This window comes from Galeopterus variegatus, unplaced genomic scaffold (genome assembly GCF_000696425.1).
Source record: "Galeopterus variegatus unplaced genomic scaffold, G_variegatus-3.0.2 Scaffold1841, whole genome shotgun sequence".
Taxonomy (NCBI): domain Eukaryota; kingdom Metazoa; phylum Chordata; class Mammalia; order Dermoptera; family Cynocephalidae; genus Galeopterus; species Galeopterus variegatus.
Window position 1 is genome coordinate 165,679 of NW_007727952.1, and position 20,148 is coordinate 185,826.

The 20,148-nt window shown below is 46.0% G+C and overlaps 1 protein-coding gene across 3 annotated transcripts; it reads right to left on the minus strand.

The window, feature by feature from the left end:
- Positions 1-576: 576 nt before the first annotated feature.
- On the minus strand, positions 577-19,846 carry PEX5 (peroxisomal biogenesis factor 5). Of its 3 annotated transcripts, XM_008579241.1 has the most exons (17): positions 19,781-19,845; positions 18,983-19,145; positions 18,500-18,535; positions 18,062-18,194; positions 17,721-17,852; positions 14,001-14,106; positions 13,399-13,489; positions 12,891-13,001; positions 12,557-12,649; positions 12,105-12,224; positions 10,387-10,530; positions 10,112-10,182; positions 9,478-9,690; positions 8,989-9,154; positions 8,493-8,650; positions 8,093-8,313; positions 577-948 (listed from the first exon to the last, which is right to left on the minus strand). In XM_008579241.1, the coding sequence occupies exons 2-16, from the start codon at positions 19,127-19,129 to the stop codon at positions 8,112-8,114; spliced, it is 1,923 nt and encodes a 640-aa protein (XP_008577463.1). In that variant the 5' UTR covers positions 19,130-19,145; positions 19,781-19,845; the 3' UTR covers positions 577-948; positions 8,093-8,111. The 3 variants fall into 3 exon arrangements, with proteins under 3 accessions (XP_008577463.1, XP_008577462.1, XP_008577464.1); XM_008579240.1 differs by lacking the exon at positions 577-948 and having other exon boundaries at positions 6,840-8,313; XM_008579242.1 differs by lacking the exons at positions 577-948; positions 12,891-13,001 and having other exon boundaries at positions 6,840-8,313; positions 19,781-19,846.
- Between the last annotated feature and the right edge of the window lie 302 nt (positions 19,847-20,148).

The window sequence follows — 20,148 nt, forward strand, 5'->3', positions numbered from 1 at the left end:
CCATTTTTCTGTTCCTACACCTATGTTTTCTGGCTATGGGAGAAAAAACATCACCTTATCTTCGTCATTTATTCTGCCCATAGACCACATGGTATCTATACTAGGATAGAACTCTAGCCCCTAAAATGGTTGTCATTCAGCTGATGCCATAATTAAGTTTTCAACAAACAATTTCATAATTCTATCAGACCAGCTACTTCTTTTTTTTTTTCCTTTTTTTTTGTCTTTTTTACTGACCGCGGGATCGCAACCCTCGGTGTTGCGCCCGCACCGCGCTCAACCAGTGAGCGGGAACCGGTCTCCATGTGGGATCCGAACCCTCGGCGGGAGCACCACCGCGCTCCCAAGCGGTGCACTCTCCAGCGCGCCACCGGGCTGGCCCCAGACCATCTACTTCTGAGTGATGAAATGATACACGGTAAGACTGGTGACTGTTACGGGAATGAACACATTGCCTGATTTCTATGCTGCACAACAGGTTCGCAGTGTAGAAGCAGTACTGCATAGAATACCGCCACAGTGAATAAGAATTCAGTAAGTCTAAGAATGATGGTGCCAGCAGAAGTGTTATGAACATGGAAGACAAACCCATATCCAGAGTAAGTGACTATGCCAGTGAGGAAAATAATCATATTCTTATCCATGATGAAAGAGATTTAATGTAATTAGCCTGCTACCAGGTGGATGGTCAGTCCTGGAAGGCATAGTGTAATACTGAGAATGAGGCTTTGGACTCTGCAATTACCAGGTTTGGTACTTACCAAAAACGTACCAGATCAGTCTTGATGAGGAAAAGTCCAATTGCTGATCCTTTTATAATCTCTGTTCTTGCCACTATGGCCACTTTGTACATGAGTCCAATGAGCAGCACTAAAGTAGCCTGGGAAAGCAGTTGTTTGGCATTCACAAAGAAGGTCATCTTGTCAAGATGATTTTTGAGCACCACGTCTACAATAGATGAAATCTGGTGAGCATTCACACAGATCGCAGGTATCTCCACACTCGTGCCCTTGCAAAAGGTTGATCTACATACCTCTTCTCCAACTCATTGTTGCCAATCCTTCCACCTTGTTTCTTCTAAGTCTCTGAACATCTAGCCAAACCATTAGCCACTACTCATGAATCAGTTTAGATCCATAGCTTCTGGCTCTCTCTCATTCCAGGCAGAGCAGACAACTGCACTGCTCAAAGTTTGTCCATTAAGAAGATATTTCCTCCTCACTGCCTTTCAGGATCACTCTTAAGGGATTCTATTTCAGGATCACTCTTATGGGATTCTATTTCAGGATCACTCTTATGGGATTCTATAGTGCTGTGGTCATCTAGTTTCAGGTGGTACCAGCATATCACCAGAACCACCTGTAAATCAGATCTAAATATTTTTTTCGCAGTCCGTTGGTCATAGAAAGTTTCCTGTGAAGACTAGGTGTGGATTAAAGGAGAGGTGGCAATGTAATAGAATGATATAGGGGGGAAATATGTTCCTGAAAGTAATAGCTAACACTTTGAAAATGTATTATGGATAGAACTATTCCTTGTGATATGTAATAATTCGTCTAATCTTAACAACCCTGGGAAATAGGGTTTTTATTAACATTTTTATTCTGCAAAGAGGAAAACCAAGTTAAGTAACTCAGATCACCCATCTAGCAAATTTAGTATTGTGAAGATGGACAGTCTGACTCCTGAGTCTATGCTCTTAACCCAAGGGCCTTAGCAATCTTGGGTAGATGGAGGAGAAAGCAGAAGGTAATAATGGAGATGGCAGCAAAGCTGTTGGGTGCTATTAAGGTCCTTTGGCGCCATCTGCTGTTGATCTAGGGTAGGCAGCACCAAATAGTTTGGAGTCCTGTAGTCAATTTTTTCTTCCTCTTACTGGGCCACATGGATATGTTTTCTTCTGCTCCTGTTGGGTCATTTATTCAAACAAAGAGACTGCGATTATTTTTTGCATTTAAACTTAAAAAATGGTGCCTTGAACTGGATGATTAAACTCAGGAGTGAAAGGCAGATGATGATTCCAAAATGAGCCCAAGTGTGGGCCAAAAGAGATGTGTTAGTGCACGCCTCCAATCAACCTTAGTTATTACTACAAATTATGTGGACTACAAAGTTACCCAAGAACACAACTGGGTAAAATTTTGAGATGCCATATGTCTCTGATAAATTTGGATTATCAACAGTAATTGTATTGCTAATTGATGCCAGCTTCAATATAATTTCTAAAATCCCCAAATAACTTTAGAACTTTGGATTAATGTGATACTGAAATAATTAGTTATCAGCCTATATTTATCTAAAAATTTCTAAAGAAGTTAAATTCAACACCTATTCATGTTTTTTAATGTAACATTCATGATTTTAAAAAAACAAACAACAAAGACTCTTACCAAATAAAGGAAACAGAAGCTTCTGTAAACTGATGAACCGTTTTTACCAAAAAATTACAGCAAAAGTCATTCTTACTGGTGAAAAATTAGAAGCACTGAATGTACGAGCAAGAGCAAACTGTTTAATTTTATGCTGGAGGTTCGAGGTAGTACAGTATGATAAGATAAAGACATAATAGTTATTACGGCTGAAGAGAATGAAATAAAAAGGTCATTGTTTTTATACGGTACAATTATCTATGATTACAAAAAATCCAAAAGAATCTATTGCCAGATTAATTAAACCTACTGAATTTGTAAGAGAATTTGGCAGTTGGATATATCATTATGCAAAATATATTTTCCCTACACCATGGGCCATGGCTGAGTTCTGTTCCAATACTCTCCTTCTTCCCAGTCTGTGCAAATAAAAGTAGGACCAAAGGTGCAGCACCCAAGGTGTTGGGAAAATATAGGAAAATGGTCAGGGCCCCTCAGATGTTCATAATCTTGCTGAGCATTTGATGTAAATATGCACGTGCGCCCAGGTGTTCCTTGGTTATTGTCTAACATAATTGTGCATGTGTGCCCAGGTGTCCTGGGTTAGGGACCATAATTGTGCATGTGTGCCCAGGTGTCCTGGGTTAGGGACTTAAGTATAAAGGATGGGTGGCTCTGATCCACAGTGCCCCCCACCCCCAGGATGCCCCCGGGGGAGCCATGGGGAGGCCGCTACTGCTGCTGGAGGCTGTTACTGCAAGCTGTTGCTACCAGGGCCCCTGGGACCCTCCAAGAGGCTGCCGCCACCGCCAGACCTGTAAGCTGCTGCTGCCATTGCTAAGGACTGAGCTCGTGTCATCTGCCAATGGCTCCCAGGATCTTTCTCCAATTACCTAGCATGGACCTGCGTGTGAGAGGTCTGGTGACCCAGTCTGTACAATGGGTTTGAAGGGTCTGAGCACTGGCCCTGACAATACAAATAGAAACTTAGTATAACTAAAATAACGAAACATTTTGGCTTTAGTTATGATTTGCCTTACTCAACAACTGTCGTAGTTGTGTAGATTTTCACCAGGTACCAGAAAGCAGTTCATTCAGATGTCCGTGGCATCTGCAGCACCAGTGGTGGGCACGGGAGTCAGCAATTAGTCATACCCAACGTGGTCTCTCCACCATTACTGTCTCATCACACTCCTCCCTTCTGACAAGCGGCTTCAGGGTCCTCTCACTAACTCCTCGCAAGCTCTGTTGCCAAGCTGCATAGTTGTTTTTTTTTTTTTCCTTTTTTTTGTCTTTTTCCGTGTCCGGCAACGGATCGCAACCCTCAGTGTCGCCCCCGTACCGGACCAGGACCGGCAACGGAATCGCAACCCTCGGTGTTGCTCCCACACCTCGCTCAGCCAGTGAGCGGGAACCGGTCTGTATGTGGGATCCGAACCCTCGGCGGGAGCGCCGCCGCGCTTCCCAAGCGGCACACTATAGCAGTGCGCCACCGGGCCGGCCCCCAAGCTGCATAGTTTTAATCTCCGAAACACACACCCCAACCCCTGCAGAAATCCCTCTCCAGGAGCTGTGTTCGCTCTTCCACACCAAGAGCAGCTGGGCAGGGTTTCTGGCTCATTGCATGGCTTTGTTCTGAAGGAGAGTGTGCTCTGCTTTAGTGGAGCCCTCCAGCAACTACTCATCCTATCTATACCTTTGTCTCAGGGCACTTTCCCTTGAGGGAGGAAGGTACAGTGACCAAGAATTTAAAGTTATCTTCTCCAGTTAGGGGAGAATCAAAATATTATCTCCACACACGGGTCAGCTCCTTTGGCATTTCTGGGCTCCTCAACCCACATTTTCAGTATGCATTCAGTGCATTCAACAGGCACTGATTAAACCTCTAAACATCATGCACAGTTGTGAGAAGTCAGAGGTAGGAGAGGGCATGTCACGTTTAAGAAGAACATCAGTTTCAGTAATGAGGAGTTCAGGGTGAAAGAAATGAAAAAAAACAAGAAGCTATCACAGTAACCCAAGAAAGACGATGAGCCCATGAACAAAAGTAATAAAGGCACAGAGACCAGAGAACCTTTGTGAGCTGTCTCGAAGCAGACCCTCCAGATCACCCCTGGGTGATTAAAGGAGTATTACAGGGGCATAAGGAGGAGTCCAGGTCCACGCACTGTTTTCGACTCACAGGTTTGTGAAATGAGATTTTTGGAAGGAAATTCGTGTCTTGAATTTGAGTTTAAAGTGCCTGGGAACATCCAAGTGGAGGGAAAAGAATATATTAAGTGTATCGTGTATCTAAAGCCTGGGCTGGAGACCTAGGCTGGGCTGTCATCAGCATTTAAATGTAGTTATAGCCGCAGGTGTGGATGAGGCCACCAAGGGATCCTGTAAAGCAAGGAAAGCAGGACAAGAGCCCTGAGGAACATGAACATTTAAGGAGCAGATAGAGACACAAAATGGAGACAGAAGTAGAACCTTAGGAGAGAAGAAACCACAGAAGCAGGGGAGGTTTACAGAAGAGCAGTCAACAATGCAGGCCTCTGACTACAGCCACGCAGACTGTGCACGGTGCAGCACCACAGAGCATTCATGTGGGCTGTTAATGCCCACCCCCAAAATAACGCAGTGCACACCCTGCACAATGAGGTGAGGCAGAGCTGCCTCAGGATCAAATGCCACAGTTAGCTCAAGTAAGAGCAGAAATAAATGTGTCCATTGGCTTTGGCAATATGCGGAGTCATTGGTGACCTCAGCAAGGCGGTTTCAGTGGGGTGGTGAGCGCCGGAAACAGTACAGTCGGGGCAGATGTGAATGGAAGGGCCTTGAGTGGAGGCAGCGAGCACGGCCCACTCCTTGAAGAAGCTTGGCTGAGAGGGAGAGGGGGCTGGGGCTGGGGGAGGGTTCAGGCCTGCCACCACTCCCACCCCCCTCGTTCACTACGCTCCAGCCTCATTCTTCATGTTGAAATACACAGAGCTCTTCTGGCCCCAGATCAGAGCCCGCACACCTGCCCCCAGGACCTGGAGCGCTTCCCCACCAGGACTCCCCATAGCAGCTCCTCCCAGTGACGCAGACCACCTCATGAAAAAGGCCTTTCCTGACCATCCTAATGTTGCTCCCACAAGCTCTCCCCTTTACTCTCTAGGGTATCATGCCATTTTGATTTCTTCATGGCACCTATAACTGAAATTTTTTTTACTCATTTGTGTATTATGTCCCTTCCCCAACTAATATGTACACCATGACAGTAGGGACCTTGTCTGCCTTGTGAATTGTACCCCTGGTTCCTGGAACAGTACTTGGAATGTGGTGGAGCTCAATAAATATTGGCTGAATTTGATTTGGGTTCAAAAGATGCACCTAGCACTAACCACGCAAGAAAAGCATCCTCTCGGACACCGTCATGCTACCAAAAGCAGGTGAAGCAGATAAACCTGGGACTTGGCCTAAACCAGGTGTTAGCTCAAGTCTTAAGGCATTTACTCAGCCAGACTTTTTTCTTCTTGTGTCTACACCGTGTGGAAGCACTGCCTCAGCCTGCCCGGCCCACCCCCAGGACTGGCTTTGCTCCACACCCTTTCAGAGTCCAGGACACCAGCTGCCCCGTTATCACCCAGGTGACCACAGATGCCACCGCTGCCTCCCGCCCTCCTCCCCCATGCTGTTTTCTTTAATTTTCTTTTCTATAGAAGTATTACACATACACTAAGAAAACTTAGAAATTACAGAGAAGTATGACAAAGCAAGGGAAAAATCACTCAATCTTCACTTTCAGCATGTTGAGTTATTTCCTTATTCTCTTTTCAATACATTTCTTTCTTGATAATCTGTAAATAATGTGCTAACTTTTTATTCTCATTAGCATTTATTGTCATTGGAAATTGTTCCATAAATATAATTAAACAGCTATATATTTCACTGTCTGGATAATTTACTGAACCAGTTCTCTTTTAGAAATTTTTTTCCCTTTCTAATGTGGCCATGAACATCTATCTTCAAATATAAATATTTGTTTATATTTTTTAATTTTTCCTCAAGATAGATACACATCTTGATAGGGCTCTTGATACAGTTCCTGACAAAACCAGGCAGAGCAAGACGAAAGCCTTTAGAAGCCCTAAGCATTGAAAAATTATCAGAATCCTCCCATGTTATTCCTAATACAAAACCACCTGACAATTATATGGCACTGCATATTTTCCTTCGTAGTAGTAACACAAGTGTAAAACTTCATGGTTATTAAACATCTGTCTCTCCTGCAAAACCAGAAGCTCCATGAACACAGGGACATTATCCATCTCATCCAGAGTACGTAGCAATATTAGGTGCTCAGTAATTACTAGACACATGGATGGGAAACCAATATATCAATGAGAAGTTGAGAGATAAACAGAAGAAGAACAATGCTGAACACCCATCCTCCAAACACCAACGCACCTCCCACCACCCCAGCTTCACAACAGGCAGCAGAACTCATACCCACATCAGTTCAATTTATTCTTCACACAAATATTTTACAGTTTCATTTTTAAATCATTTACACATACTCATACAAAGAAAAATAAATTTCAGGATGGAATCTTGGGACCATGTAGTTTTAAAAAAAAACAAAACACTCTGATCATTAGCTACTAAAGACAAGGCAAGAGGCTTAGCTGTCATCTCTGGGGGTTAGTGTATCTCCCCACACAGGGGACAGTGAAGAATCCAAGCTGCTCCCTCACCTTCCTGCAATCTTCACCTTGTGGAGGTAATACGGGGGAAGGGGTTTCTCAACACTGTCCCCTAGAAACATTTGGAGAAGTACAGCAAAGGCTTATGGTAACACTGAACCCCCTCTTTGCTAGGAATTTGGCAAGATTGCAACTACTGAATCGATTTTCTAGAAGAGTTAGCTCAATTCCTAGTCTCAGGCCTTTCTAAGAGGGGGAGGGACTGCTGCACTCACCACACCCCTCATCCCACTTGCTTTGTGCTCCCACCAAAGGCCCGAATTCAGAGCCCTTGATCTGATCCATCTAGCCCCGCCAGGCTCACTTCACAAATGAGCCTTCCTCCTACCCCACCCCCAACACTCTCTCAAGCAACTGACCCTGGCAGCCCCTGAGGACTCCTATGATAATGATACCAGCACTAGTGAATCAGCATCGTATGCACAGGGAATCTGAGCCCACAGCCAGGAGGGGTCCAAGAACGACAGCATTGTGAGCACCCTACTAAAATTCAGTTCTGCTGAGCCAAACCAACATTTCAAACAGGCCAACTCCTAACACAAACCACCCCAGGGACAGTCGTCATGAGAGGTGCACAGTAGGAGAACCTCCTTTTAAACACAGCTACCCGAGGAAGCTGGACTATTACCAATTCCTAGTAAACGTGGGGGAAAGGACAGACATTACACATGTGGTAGACCCAATCAGAAATGGCAGCTGATAACAACAGTTACCCTATGTTGTTAGGCCCTACCCAAAAAGCAGCACCAAGAAAGGGCATGATGAGCAGAGATCTGTAACTGGATGTACAAGCCCTTGAATTACCAGGGACTCAGACAGCACAGCTCATTTTCCTACAATTATGTAGGATCTAGAACACAGACCACCCACCCCTACAATGAGGGAGCTCCCGAAAGGCTGTACCGCTTATGGTCATCAGCCCACCCCCTTGGTAGGTCCATCTGGGGAGAGGGAGTCACATCCTGAGTGGGGACCCCTCGGGCAGACACTCACAGTGCATCGCATCCCACTGTCACTGGGGCAGGCCAAACATAGCTAGGAGGGTGGACAGATCCCGGGCGTCAGCTGCCCCATAGGCATCACTCTGGCCTAACATAGACAACGCCAGGCGCAGGGTGCTCCAGATGTTCTCCGACATGGCACCCCCTTCGCCCTGAGGGCCCCGGCTTTTCCTCTGCATGTTCAGGGCCTCCAGAAAGTGCTCCACAGCCTCCCTGTAGGGAAGAGGAGGGATGAGGCCTGGTGAGAACAGCAGTGGAAGGAGGCAGGCTGGCCAGCGTGGGCGGAGGGAAGCTGGGGCTGCTTAGTCAGGGGACGGGTCAGGGAACAAGCAGCTGGGGCCAGGGGCACACAGAAAAAGTTGATTCAGTCATTACTCAACAGACACTCTCACCGGTGAGCCCCAAGGTTGATGCAGCTGATGCCCAAATTATAGCGGGACCGGATGTAGCCAGGCTGTAGCTCTAGGGCCCTGCGGTACGCAGCTACGGCTTCCTCACTCTGGTTTCCATTGGCCAGGGTGGCCCCTAGCTTGTTCCACAGCAAATAGTCCTGGAATAGGGATAGAGAAGGGTTGAGAACGTGAGCGAGGCTCAAACCAAATTCTGCCCACTCCTCCCCCGGCTTCACTGTTTAGCTAAGATGTGTCAGCACCCCGACCCGTTCTCAACAGTTCATTGTGTGACTACAATGTAACCCCTCTCACCCTATGCAGACTCCCTTTTGTCCAGATGATCCTATACTCCCACCCTTCTTTTCCCAATCCTCCTAAGGCAGTCAGTGCATGGAACGCTAGAATAAAACAGCCCGTGATTCTACAAGTCCACACAAACGATTCTTCAGTAAGGTACAGAGTCATGTCCCATCTCCGCTCCTCGCCTGAGGCTCACATTGGGATGAACACTGAGGGCAGCTGTGAAACAGTCCACAGCCTTATCATACTCCCCACTCAGGTTGAAAAGGACTCCCAAGCCACACTGCACATCAGGGTCAATGGATGTAGGGTCCAGGCGCACAGCGGCCAGGAAGAGCTCTTTCACTTCAAGAAACAGGGAACTGGAAAAGAATAACATTTAAAAAGTAGGTACATGGATATGTCTATATCCCTACCCACCAAATAATTCCTTAACTAGTCAATCATATCCCCAAGATTTATCAATCTATCAGCCATCCCTCCTAAATTCCAATTTAGAAATCTGGTTTTACGTTTCATTCCCAGCAGGGCACTGTAGAATGCAGACCTCCTTCAAGTTGACCCTGAGTTTCCCATCCACTTTTACACCTGTGTGTCTCAATCTACCCATACTTCCAAAATCAAGGTCACCCTCTTACTGGGACTCAGGTTACTAATCCGCATCCCAGGAACCCCTCACACTCACTCAGACAACAGAGATCCCAGGATACGCTTGCTGGGACCTAGTCCTGCCCCACCAGCCCCTTCTTCACCAGGTGCCACCAGATGGGCATAGGCTGGTGTGTAGCGCAGCCAGTCTCGCAGGGTTTCACAGGCCTGTCGTTGCAGGGACTCATTCGTGAAGCTTACAGCCAGAGCCATCAGTGCTGTCCGATTATCTGGCTTTAGCTCCAGACACCTGTTTGGACAGGGATGAGCAAACTTGGTATTTGCAATGACACTGGCACTCATCAGCACTCTGGAATCCAAGCCAAGTTCTGAAATGCAGAGTCATGACGGCCTCACCTGCCTAACCTCCTCAGATTGAGATATAGAGGAATCCTCTGACACATGAGTTAATAATAAAGTTACAGATCTGAGAAGGGGAAAGTTTTAGCAGCCAAGGAACCAACCAGGGTCCAACAAATATAATCCAAAGCTTACAAAGGACTGGAACCAGTTATCTCCAACTCATTCCAAACCTCAGAGTTTCATCATTAGAAAACACTCTTTTTGGTGATCAGAAAAAAAGACAAGGATCTGGATCTGGGCTCCTATCATTCTAAAGGTTATCTGTGGAGCCCTGGAACCACCTCACCCCCACCTTTCAGCGTACTCACCTCCGCAGCGCACTGATGGCTAACAGTTCTTGTTCATTCTCTGCCTGGGTGGTACCCAGATACTGCCAAGCCTGGAGGGAAGTTGACAGATTCCATCACCCCAGTATTCACCTTTCCACCCTCTCTCCTCTGGCTCCCAGTCATCACCTCTCTCTCAACCCGCTATCCTAGGCCATCACCCAGGCCCAAAGCCATCTGCACTATTCTCTTTGGGGCCTCCCTCAAAACTGGAAGAAGCAGTCTCTAATCTGAAATCAGAATAATGAGTCACTCACTTCCATGTGCTTAGGATCCTGCTGCACAGCCGCCTCAAAAAGCAGCACAGCATTGGGCAGGTCCCCTTCCTGAAGTCGCCGTAGCCCTTCTTCGAAAGGCTGAGGGTGATCACGCAAGGGGTTCTCTTCCTCAAACTGGTACCCCTACAAGGAAGGGAAGCACGTGAGAAATCATCTAAGAGGGATTTCGGTCAGAGCAGCAGGCAAGGTAGGATGACATTCTAGAGAGAGATAGAGAAGCTGAAGGCCTCCAAACAGGTATCAGAATTAAATGCTGGCAAAAATCTCCACGTTATAAAGCCTGTCTATGACTACAGTGAAATTATTCGGTACCAGGCTCATGCTGCCATCTCCTGCTCACAATAACTGGAAAGCTAGGCAAGTCGACAAACTCACCCGTGCTGGGAATAAGATGAATTTAGGAAGTCTTCACAGGCCTGCATTTCCACACCCTTGACTTCTCACCACTGGACAGAACACGTTTCATAACAGGACCTCCTTACAGTAATGAGGTAAACATTCCATAGCTATTCAAAGTGCATTTCTTGTTACACTTCAATAATTTGATGATGTATAAAGGAAATGCAATTTGGAATCGGAGGCCCTGCGATTCAAATGTAACTCTCACCTAGCTCATAGGGTCGTTGCATGCATTGACTGGTAACATATGTTCAAGCACTTTGAAAATTTTAATTTATTCTTCAATTTCATTCTTAATAATTATGAATATTAATCTTTATCTGATAGTAAGTGAAAGCTGGATCCCCAAATCCAGGTGGCCAGAGAATACTTCTGAAAGACACTGTTCTAGCTGAGGATTTCTCATTTGAGAAAAGAGTTATGATGCAATCTGCAAAACCTCGTCAATTGGCATTTTATATAAAGCAGAGAATTAATAAGGTAAGACAGAATTCACTAGTAAGCCGTATGACTTACCAGTGACTAGAAAATAAAATGATTAGGAAATAAAATGTTGCTTTTGAGGAGTAAATACTTATCACAAAACAATATACCAGAATGAAAACAAGACACAAAATACCAGGCAGGGCCTTTCTAAATATGTAGTTAAGGACAAATTAGAATGAAACTGTGTATCATAAAGAGATGAGGCACTTTATCATTATTTTGTGAAACTAATGAAGAATCAGGAATAGTTAAATCCTATCAGCAAAGTTCTAAACCATGATAAATCATCAGAAGCAAATTATGTGTCACAAATGAAAATTAAATAATTACAATGGGGGTTTAAAAAGTGATACATTATAGGAGATAGATTTGAGATAAATGTATAAAAAGTATACTCATGTTGAAATAGGTATGTTCTTAAAAAAAGAAAAGAAAACAGGTATGTTCTTGTTACATCTCTATACAGTATAAAAACCCAAAAGGCAATTTTCTCAAAACATTCCCAACCTGACTTCCAAAGCAGAGCTACTTCATCTGTGCTCTTAATGTACCATGTGCAAACCTCCTTCATAGGTGACACGTCACTGTATTTGTTGTGGTTTGACAAGGGCAGTCTTATAAACCATTACATCCCAAGAATAAAGCACACACTCAACTAGAGGAAAGCAGGGGCAAGGGAATAATTCAGACTTCTTTTCATGGAAAGGGGCTCGAGAAAATAACTACTTGAAAGTGAGTACCCTTAAACTTGGGATTAAGGGAAAGATAATAAAGAAGGAGATTCTGAAACCTGAAAAACTAGGAGTTCTTACCTTATCATAGGAAGCAGACGTGAGGTCATCGTAGTCAGAAAGCCAGGGGTGAGCCTCAGCATCCCGCTTTGCCATCTCTTCCAACTCTGCCTGCAACTTGTCCCAGAAATCGACATCAGACTGTAAGGAAGGGAAGGCAGATAGAAAAAGGAGATCCATCATGACCACCCCACCCCACCCCCAGCTCCACTAGGATGGATTACCCAAGGCAGTAGTTTTTGAATTTCAATGTGTTTGAGAATCATCTGAAGAGCTTTTTTAAAATGTGGATTCCCAGAGCCTACCTCCAGATTCTGATTCAGCAGTCTGGGGCAAAGCCCAGCAATCTGCATTTTTTAAAGGTACCCACCCAACCCCAAGGAATTGTGACAGATGATCCAGGACCACACACACACTCTCTGTAAGGGAATGTTTTCTCTTGGGGTGTCCGCTCCTGCACTATCTGCTCTCACCTCTATAGCTGACTTGGCTCGTTCAAATTCCATATCAAGGGCAGATGTGTTTACTGGTCTTGTGAACTGGTCAACCCAGGCATCTGATGTACCCTGTGACAAAGAAGATGGTCAGTACTATCACCACCAACTTTCTACCCACTAAACACCACCAACCTGGACACTTCTGAGAAGAACATTCTCAGAATTTCTTTCCCACCCACTGAGGACCTGGATGCTATCAAGACAAGCTGGCAATAAAATCTCTTCCCCGTCTGGGTCTACCGAACACTGAACCCAAGGTCTGGGGCACCAACTGGCTCTGAAGTGGGACTGAGAAGTGACAATGTCCTACCTGCTGCTGTATAAACTCTGCTGCCCACTGTTCTGCCTGAGCTCGGCCCGACCCTGCACCGGACTCCAAGGACACCTGCCCCTCGCCAATCTGCCGCACGAATTTCAGGAACTGGGGCACAGAGACACACATAGGCCACTTGGGAGAGGACTTCCAGGTGTGCACTCTCAACCATGCCCAAGAGGACCCTGTACTTGCCCCTCCCCCGACCATCTCTACCTACAGAGAGGATATGATAAAGACCCTGCAAGAAGGGAGACAGCAAAAAGAAAGGGATTTCTGGCTCTAGAGATTTAAGAAGACACCAGAAAAGAGAAAGGTTAGTAGGTGAGGAAATTAGGAAATTTTGGAAGAAAGAGGTAGGATCCTAAGTTTCTCTTCTCCAACAGAAAGGAACAGACCTAGGATCTCTTCTCCTTCTCTTTAAACTAAAGTGGAGTAAGAGAAGCAAGACTCCTGCCTTCCAAGACCAGCTCTGCTGGGCAAAGCAGCAGGAGATGTGGCTCACCTCAGAGCTGGCCAATTTGGGGTCATCCACCTTAGCCACAAAGTCACTCGCCGTATGCTGCAGATCCTCCTCAGGATGATATTCATCATTCCTGGAACAGGTAAGAACAAACTAATTTTACACATTACTCTGCCACCACCTTCGCCATGCTGTTCCCCACTCTCAGCCCATGGCAATTACAGTTCGTATGGGAGAAAAGAGAGGGTGATATACTCCACTCTCTTGCTGAGGACCTACAAGTTCTAATTTACATTAATAAGGACATTGGACAGGAGTGGGGAAGTATTAACTATCTTTTTACCTCTCCCCTTCCCAAACACATCTTTGCAGAGAGAAGGAATAGACAGCAGCAGGATCAAAATTAAAAAGGGAACAGGGTATATAAAGGAAATTTCTAAATTCTGGTAGAATAGATACAAACCTTGACTATATTTGAAACATTAATTCATACAGGATAAAACAAGTGGAAACCTTAAAAAATAAAGTAGAAAAAGAGGGGACTGCAAGTTGGTTTAAGAATGTGGATGGAAGAGGTTGGGGGAGGCTGGGAAAACTTCCAACACTCCTTTCACGGTGATCTAGAAAGAAGTAGCTAGACTCACCAGCGATCAGTGATGGCTGTTCCCTCAGGCTCTCCCAGCCACAGCTTCTCCTCTGACTGTTCCAGATATTCCTCAGCCCAGCGGGCAGGGGACACAGACAAGGGGTCTGCAAGGAGCAGAGAGTTAGAGAAATCATACAGGGTTTGGTGTGGGATCAGGGCAAGGGAAAGTAATACACATATACTCAACTGATCCTCTTAACCAATCCAAAGCAGACAAAACTCTGTTGACTCCTTCAGAGACCCCTAGTCAAAAGAAAACACTACTAAATTTCCAACATTTCTTCTATATGCAACCCACTCTCAGGAAGCCTGAGGTGGAACTTTACCAAGAGTTGAGAACAGGTGACAAATAAGGAAGCTCAGGAAAGGATTAAGAACCAAACTCCTGCTTGAAGTATGAGAGATCCCGACAACAAACAGCGAGCACTAGGGCATCCACCTTTCTCAAAAGTACTGCAGGGAACTAGTAAGGCTAAGGGAGAACAGAAGAGCTCCTACTCCTTAACCAAATCTCTGGTCTGTTCTCCTTCTACCCAGAGTTCACACTGTCCCAACAAAAGGAGCCTCGCTTCACCTTAATATGCCTACCAAGAGAGCCTGAGAAGCAGAATGCTGGGCTAGAATTAAAGATACATGGGTCCACTCTTCCCACTGGATGTTTGTTTTTTTAACTGTGCTCTAACACACAAACATGAAAGTACATAACGTATACCAAACTTAAGTATATTTAAGCTCAATTAATTCCTAGATATGAAGACACTCATATAACCACCACCCAGATCAAGATAGAGAACGTTTAAAGTTCCCTCACAGGCTGCCTCATGCCTCCACCCACCAGAGGTAAAGACTGACTTCTGTCATTTTTGATTATTTAAGAGCAGCTATGTTTTTAAGTCTAATTCTAGAAACTGTCTTAGAAGCTCTAGTGGCAAAGGGCTGCAACAACAGAACAAACATATCAAGGCAAAAAACTGAATGAGGGTGTTGAACTGTTTCTCAACCTGCCGGACTTCACCCTCCACTATCCTGGGGCCAGGAAAAAAAAAAAAAAGCAATGAGGCAGATTAGAGTCCCTAGAGAATGAGCAAACACAGAGAAGGCATGAGCCTGCAGTGTCCTTTCCTTCTGCTCTGTATGCATGTCTTCACAAACCAAATACCAAAATGGTCACCCAGTTTTTGTCCCTACTTTGAAGATCTGACTGTTGTTGCTTTTAACAGTGAAAATGCAGATTTATTCCCTCAGTACAATGTATAACAAAACTTTCTTTTTTTTTTTTTTTTGTCTTTTGTCTTTTTCCGTGTCCGGCAACCGATCGCAACCCTCAGTGTTGCCCCAGTACCGGACCAGGGACCGGCAACGGGATCGCAACCCTCGGTGTTGCCCCCGTACCGGACCGGGGACCAGCAACGGGATCGCAACCCTCAGTGTTGCCCCAGTACCGGACCAGGGACCGGCAACGGGATCGCAACCCTCGGTGTTGCTCCCGTGCCTCGCTCAGCCAGTGAGCGGGAACCGGTCTGTATGTGGGATCCGAACCCTCGGGCGGGAGCACCGCCGCGCTTCCCAAGTGGCGCACTATCCAGTGTGCCACCGGGCCGGCCCAAAACTTTCTACTTCATATTAACTAAGACTTTGCCTGAATAATTTCAACAAAGTGATCTCAAAATCTGAGAATGTAATGTCAAAATCTGACAAAGGATCAAGATTCTCTGAATATACCTAATTATAAATAATAAGTAATGTATAACTAATATAATAAAAAATATTGTTGACATTATTTTTGGTCATGGACTCTATCTCTTAATTTCAGGAGCACTCAACAATGACATCCAGATTCTGCTCCCTAGTTCTCACAGGCAACATTTGGAGAGAAGAGCTCTCCAAAGATGATTTAACAGGAGAGACAGATCCAACATGTTTCTCTGACGTTGTTTTTCATTTACAGGTTAAGGAAAGTTTCACTGGCTGCAAGCAATTCAGGTCATCATGACAAATATCTCATCCATCTCAATGCTCATGGTAGTAGCACTAATATTTTTCCTGAGTTACCAAAAATGACTGATGTCCATACATTGTAAGAGACGTCTCTCTGTGAGAAGTGTCAGCAAGTCTAAGGTGTGTGTGAAAAACTGAATTTCTGTCTGGTAGAGGGTCTTTGCTACAGCTCATATGTAACCAGAGGCAATTAACTTGAGGCAATTCCTCAGAAGAGATTCTCAATTTTAGTGCAATGGTTATAAGTATGAACCCTAGAGCCAGACAGACATGAGTTTGAACATCATCTCTCTTTGAATGATTTTGAAAAAGGATTTAACCTTTCCAAATCTCAGGTTTCCTCATATATAAAATGGGGGGAAATACCCACCTTAGAAGTGCTACTGTGAAGATCTAATGAGTTAAGAATATAAAGTGCTTAGCACTATTAATGAACCCAAAAGCACCTACTGTTCCACCTTAACTCCAACTTCTGATTGGGAAAGAGAGTGAAGATAAAAGAGGCCAATAGGGCCATCCAGTCAGCTCACCTGGTTAGTGCATGGTGCTGATAACACCAAGGTCAAAGGTTGGGATCCCCATACTGGTCAGCCACCACATAAAAATTTAAAAAGAGACCAATAGCTTTTATTAAAGGTGAGCAGATTCTGGGGTTTTTCTCTTGTGTGTGGAGGAAGCCCTATCTTTAGGAGAATAAAACTGGTGAGGGGAGAAACCAATTAGGTCCCATTAATCATCTCAGAAAAATTCAGCAACTTATAAGCCCTTCCTGAGAGTCTAGAATCGCTGTAATTTTCCCCAACTGTACCTCTTGTTATTCCTGCTTTCTTAAAGAGGAAAAAGGCTAACTTTTGAGACCAATCAGGAAGAAGAAAGCTGAAGAGACTGCACTTCTGCCATGTCCCTAATCAGACAGGCTTAAAACAGGAAGAATCAATCCACAGGGACGCAGCAAGCAACAGGTGCTCTCAAAGTGAGGAAATTAGTCTGAGACCTTGAAGTCTGTAGCCAAGCAAGAAAGAAGAGCATAAACTATAGACCTGCCCGTACAGCACAACAGTTAAGCCCACAAGGTCTGGAATCATTCAAACCTAGAGTCCAACACCATCACTTACAAAACTGTGTCAATCTTGGGCAAGTTAACTTAACTTCTAAGCCTCAATTTTCTTATCTATAAATTAGGACTAAAAAGAGTAACTACCTCTAGAGTTCTTGTGAAGATTAAATAGATAATACATTCAAAACACTTAACACAAAACCTAGAACATGGCTATTACTGTTTATTTTTATTATTATCATCATAGGATAGTCTTTGCCCACCAAAACCATATACTTCAGGCCCTTGAATTCCACAATCACACTCTCCAAGGCCCCAATTCTGTTCAAAATAACTTAATGCCAGAATCGCCAGGTGCTGTGGCAAATATTTCTCTCTTCCTGGGCAACTCTGCCATACATCTCATCTGTACATCCTCTCCACCAAACTACAGTAATAAAGTTCCAGATAACAAAGAGGTAGACCTAACTCCTCTTTTTCTCTCTCTATATCCAAATCTCATCCAGTTGACCTACGAGAAAACCGGTCCAGTGTCCTGATGAGTCAAAGGCCAGAAAAGTCATAAGCAGCTGAAATCACCCTATTTGCTAAGATGAATTAGAGGAACAATATAGAACTCTGTGCCAGAGGAACCATCATAGATTTTCCCATGACAAGCCTCACCTGTAACTTCAGAGATGAATTCTTGGGACCAGTCGGTCTCATTATAATCCTGAGTCACATCCACAGCATCTCCAGCTGCAAGAAACTCCTGGGCCCAATTCTCAGACAAGGCCAAGTCTGCCACACCAGGGGCTTAAAAGAGAGAGAGAGAGAACTAAGAAGAAAAAATATATTTATCATTCCATTATGCCTCAGGAACCCTGAGTGCACGTAAAAACACTCTGTTCCTTTTGTCTCCTGTATCTGAGTTCCCCAATGCCACACTATCCAAATATAGAACCCTCTTGGCCCTGCCTGCACAGAAAATAATGACCTCCCCTCCCACCAGACTCTAGACTCACCTCTCTGGGGAGCCTGGCGGAAGTTTGACTGTTCAATCTCCTGCATCTCCGCCAGGAGGTCATCCATCTTGAAGGTCTGAGGGGCGCGGGATACAAGTGGTGCATTCTGGTCCTGCAGGAATTCGGCCACCAACTGTCAGAAGAGAGATGGTGAAATGAACCCATGCAGTCAAGAGGCCCCAGTAAGAGACAGGGCCCGCTGGATGGGGATACTGATGTCAGATCCCAGGAAAGGAAACCACAGAAACTGGAGACACATAAAGAAAGAGAAATTTTCTTCCCACAGATTTGAAAACACAAAGTATACATTAAAAGACAAGCAGGCAAATCTCATTTGATCAGGAAAGTCCAAAGATTGAAATATGGCTGAACCTACTGTAAAGGTAAAAACACAATAGACGAGAGAAAACGGGATGGAAAAGACACTGGTATATTTACCTCATCTTCAGATGCTACTCCCAAAGGCTTGGAGACCTAAGATAGAAAAGACAGAGAAGCAATATGGTACAGCAGTGAAGACCACAGACACACAAGTCAAACATGGTAGAGTCAAATCCCAGCTCTACCATTTTTAAGACCTGGGGCAAGTCAGGAACCTTCTGAGCCTCAGTTTCTTCATCTATAAACTGGTTGCCTTCATCTACATAAAGATGCACAGTGCTTAGTACAGTGTTTAGTAAACATTTATTAAGCAGTAATACTATTAGTTGCAACACAATAGAGAAAGCAGTTATCCCAAGATGTACAAATGGACCCTCCATCTCAGCCCACTACTTGGGCTTTCCACCTCAAGAACACTCACCAAAGCTGGCCGGTTATCCCACTTGGTTAGAGCCCACTTGGTTAGAGCCTGGTGCTGACAACACCAAGGTCAAGGGGTTTGGATCCCCATACCGGTCAGTCCCCAAAAAGAACACTCACCGCCTCAGAGGCTGGGGTTCCCGGGGGCCAGGGGCCAGGCCTCAATCCCTCTTGCCGAAGGGCCTTGTCCTGGGTGAAGTGCCCGGCCAACTTCATGAGCGGGTTGGCACCCCCGCATTCGGCCTCCACCAGCTCCCGCATTGCCATGGTGACCGCCAGCTCTCTGATGAACAGAGAATTGAAACTGAGGCCCCGAAGCCAGACCCCTCCGCAACTCACAACTCAGCCCGTACCTGGGGGAGGGAGGCAGACGTCAGTCCCGCTCGGGCCAGGTTGCCGACCACTGGCCACCCTCTCCACCTCGTGCCTTTTGCTGCGACCCCACCTCTGCCAAGAGTCCGAAGGGAGCCGGTACTCTCTTGCCTCAAAGACCACCGCTTTTAGCCGGGGCCTCTCCAGCGGCCTCCACAACTACGGTCTCAAGGGCGGGACCAGCCAGCAGCCTCCCCCCACAAAAGGATCTGGACCCCAGGGGAATATGGGGGACGCTTCACCAACCGGGATGGACGGGGGCACTGGCCGGGCAAGAAAGAGTGGAATCGCCGCCTGACCGTAAAGCCAGTCCCCCGCACCCGCGTCGCCAGGTGAGCACCGCGAGGGGCCATTCCCTCCCCAGACAGCACCTGAGCCCCTCCCTCCGCTCGGCCGGTCCGGCCCATCCCTCCCGCGCTCCCGACCACCCCATCTCCCTCGCCCCAGTTGCCGCGCCAGCCCCGCCCCCGGGACCCGTGAGGCCACCCCAAGGGCGGAAGGAGACCCGGAACGTGTCCTCGCGCCCCCTCGGAGCCCTGCGCTTACCGCAGCGCGCCGCGCCGAACCACCGGCCCGGGCACTAGGTGCGGGCTGGAGGGGGAGGGGAGAAGAGGGGGCGGGGCTCAGTCTTAAAGGGGCCGTGACAGCCGCCCTGCTGTCGAGGCCCTGCGGAAGTTGTTTGAAGGGGTGGGGCCTTAAGACTGCGACGCAGCGTGATGGGAGGAGCCGTGGATCTTAAAGGGGAAAAGCTCCTTAAAGGAGAAGGCTTGGCTCTGGGAGCGTTGAAAAGGGTCACAGACGTTAGGATTTGTTTGATGGAAAGCTCAAAGAAGGATGGATCTAGGAAGGGCTAACCGCGCTTTGGGGGAAAGCCAAGCGCACGGGATTCTATGCTCTGCTCATCCTGGCTCTTC

Bases quoted from the DNA above. Each gene is read 5' to 3' on its own strand.
- PEX5 (XM_008579241.1), bottom strand. From the start codon at position 19,129: ATGGCAATGCGGGAGCTGGTGGAGGCCGAATGCGGGGGTGCCAACCCG. The intron at 13,002-13,398 runs GTGAGCCACATC...TCTGTGCCCCAG, and splicing joins CCAAATTGGCCAGCTCTGAG to TTCCTGAAATTCGTGCGGCA. The intron at 12,650-12,890 runs GTAGGACATTGT...TCTTTGTCACAG, and splicing joins CAGAGTTTATACAGCAGCAG to GGTACATCAGATGCCTGGGT.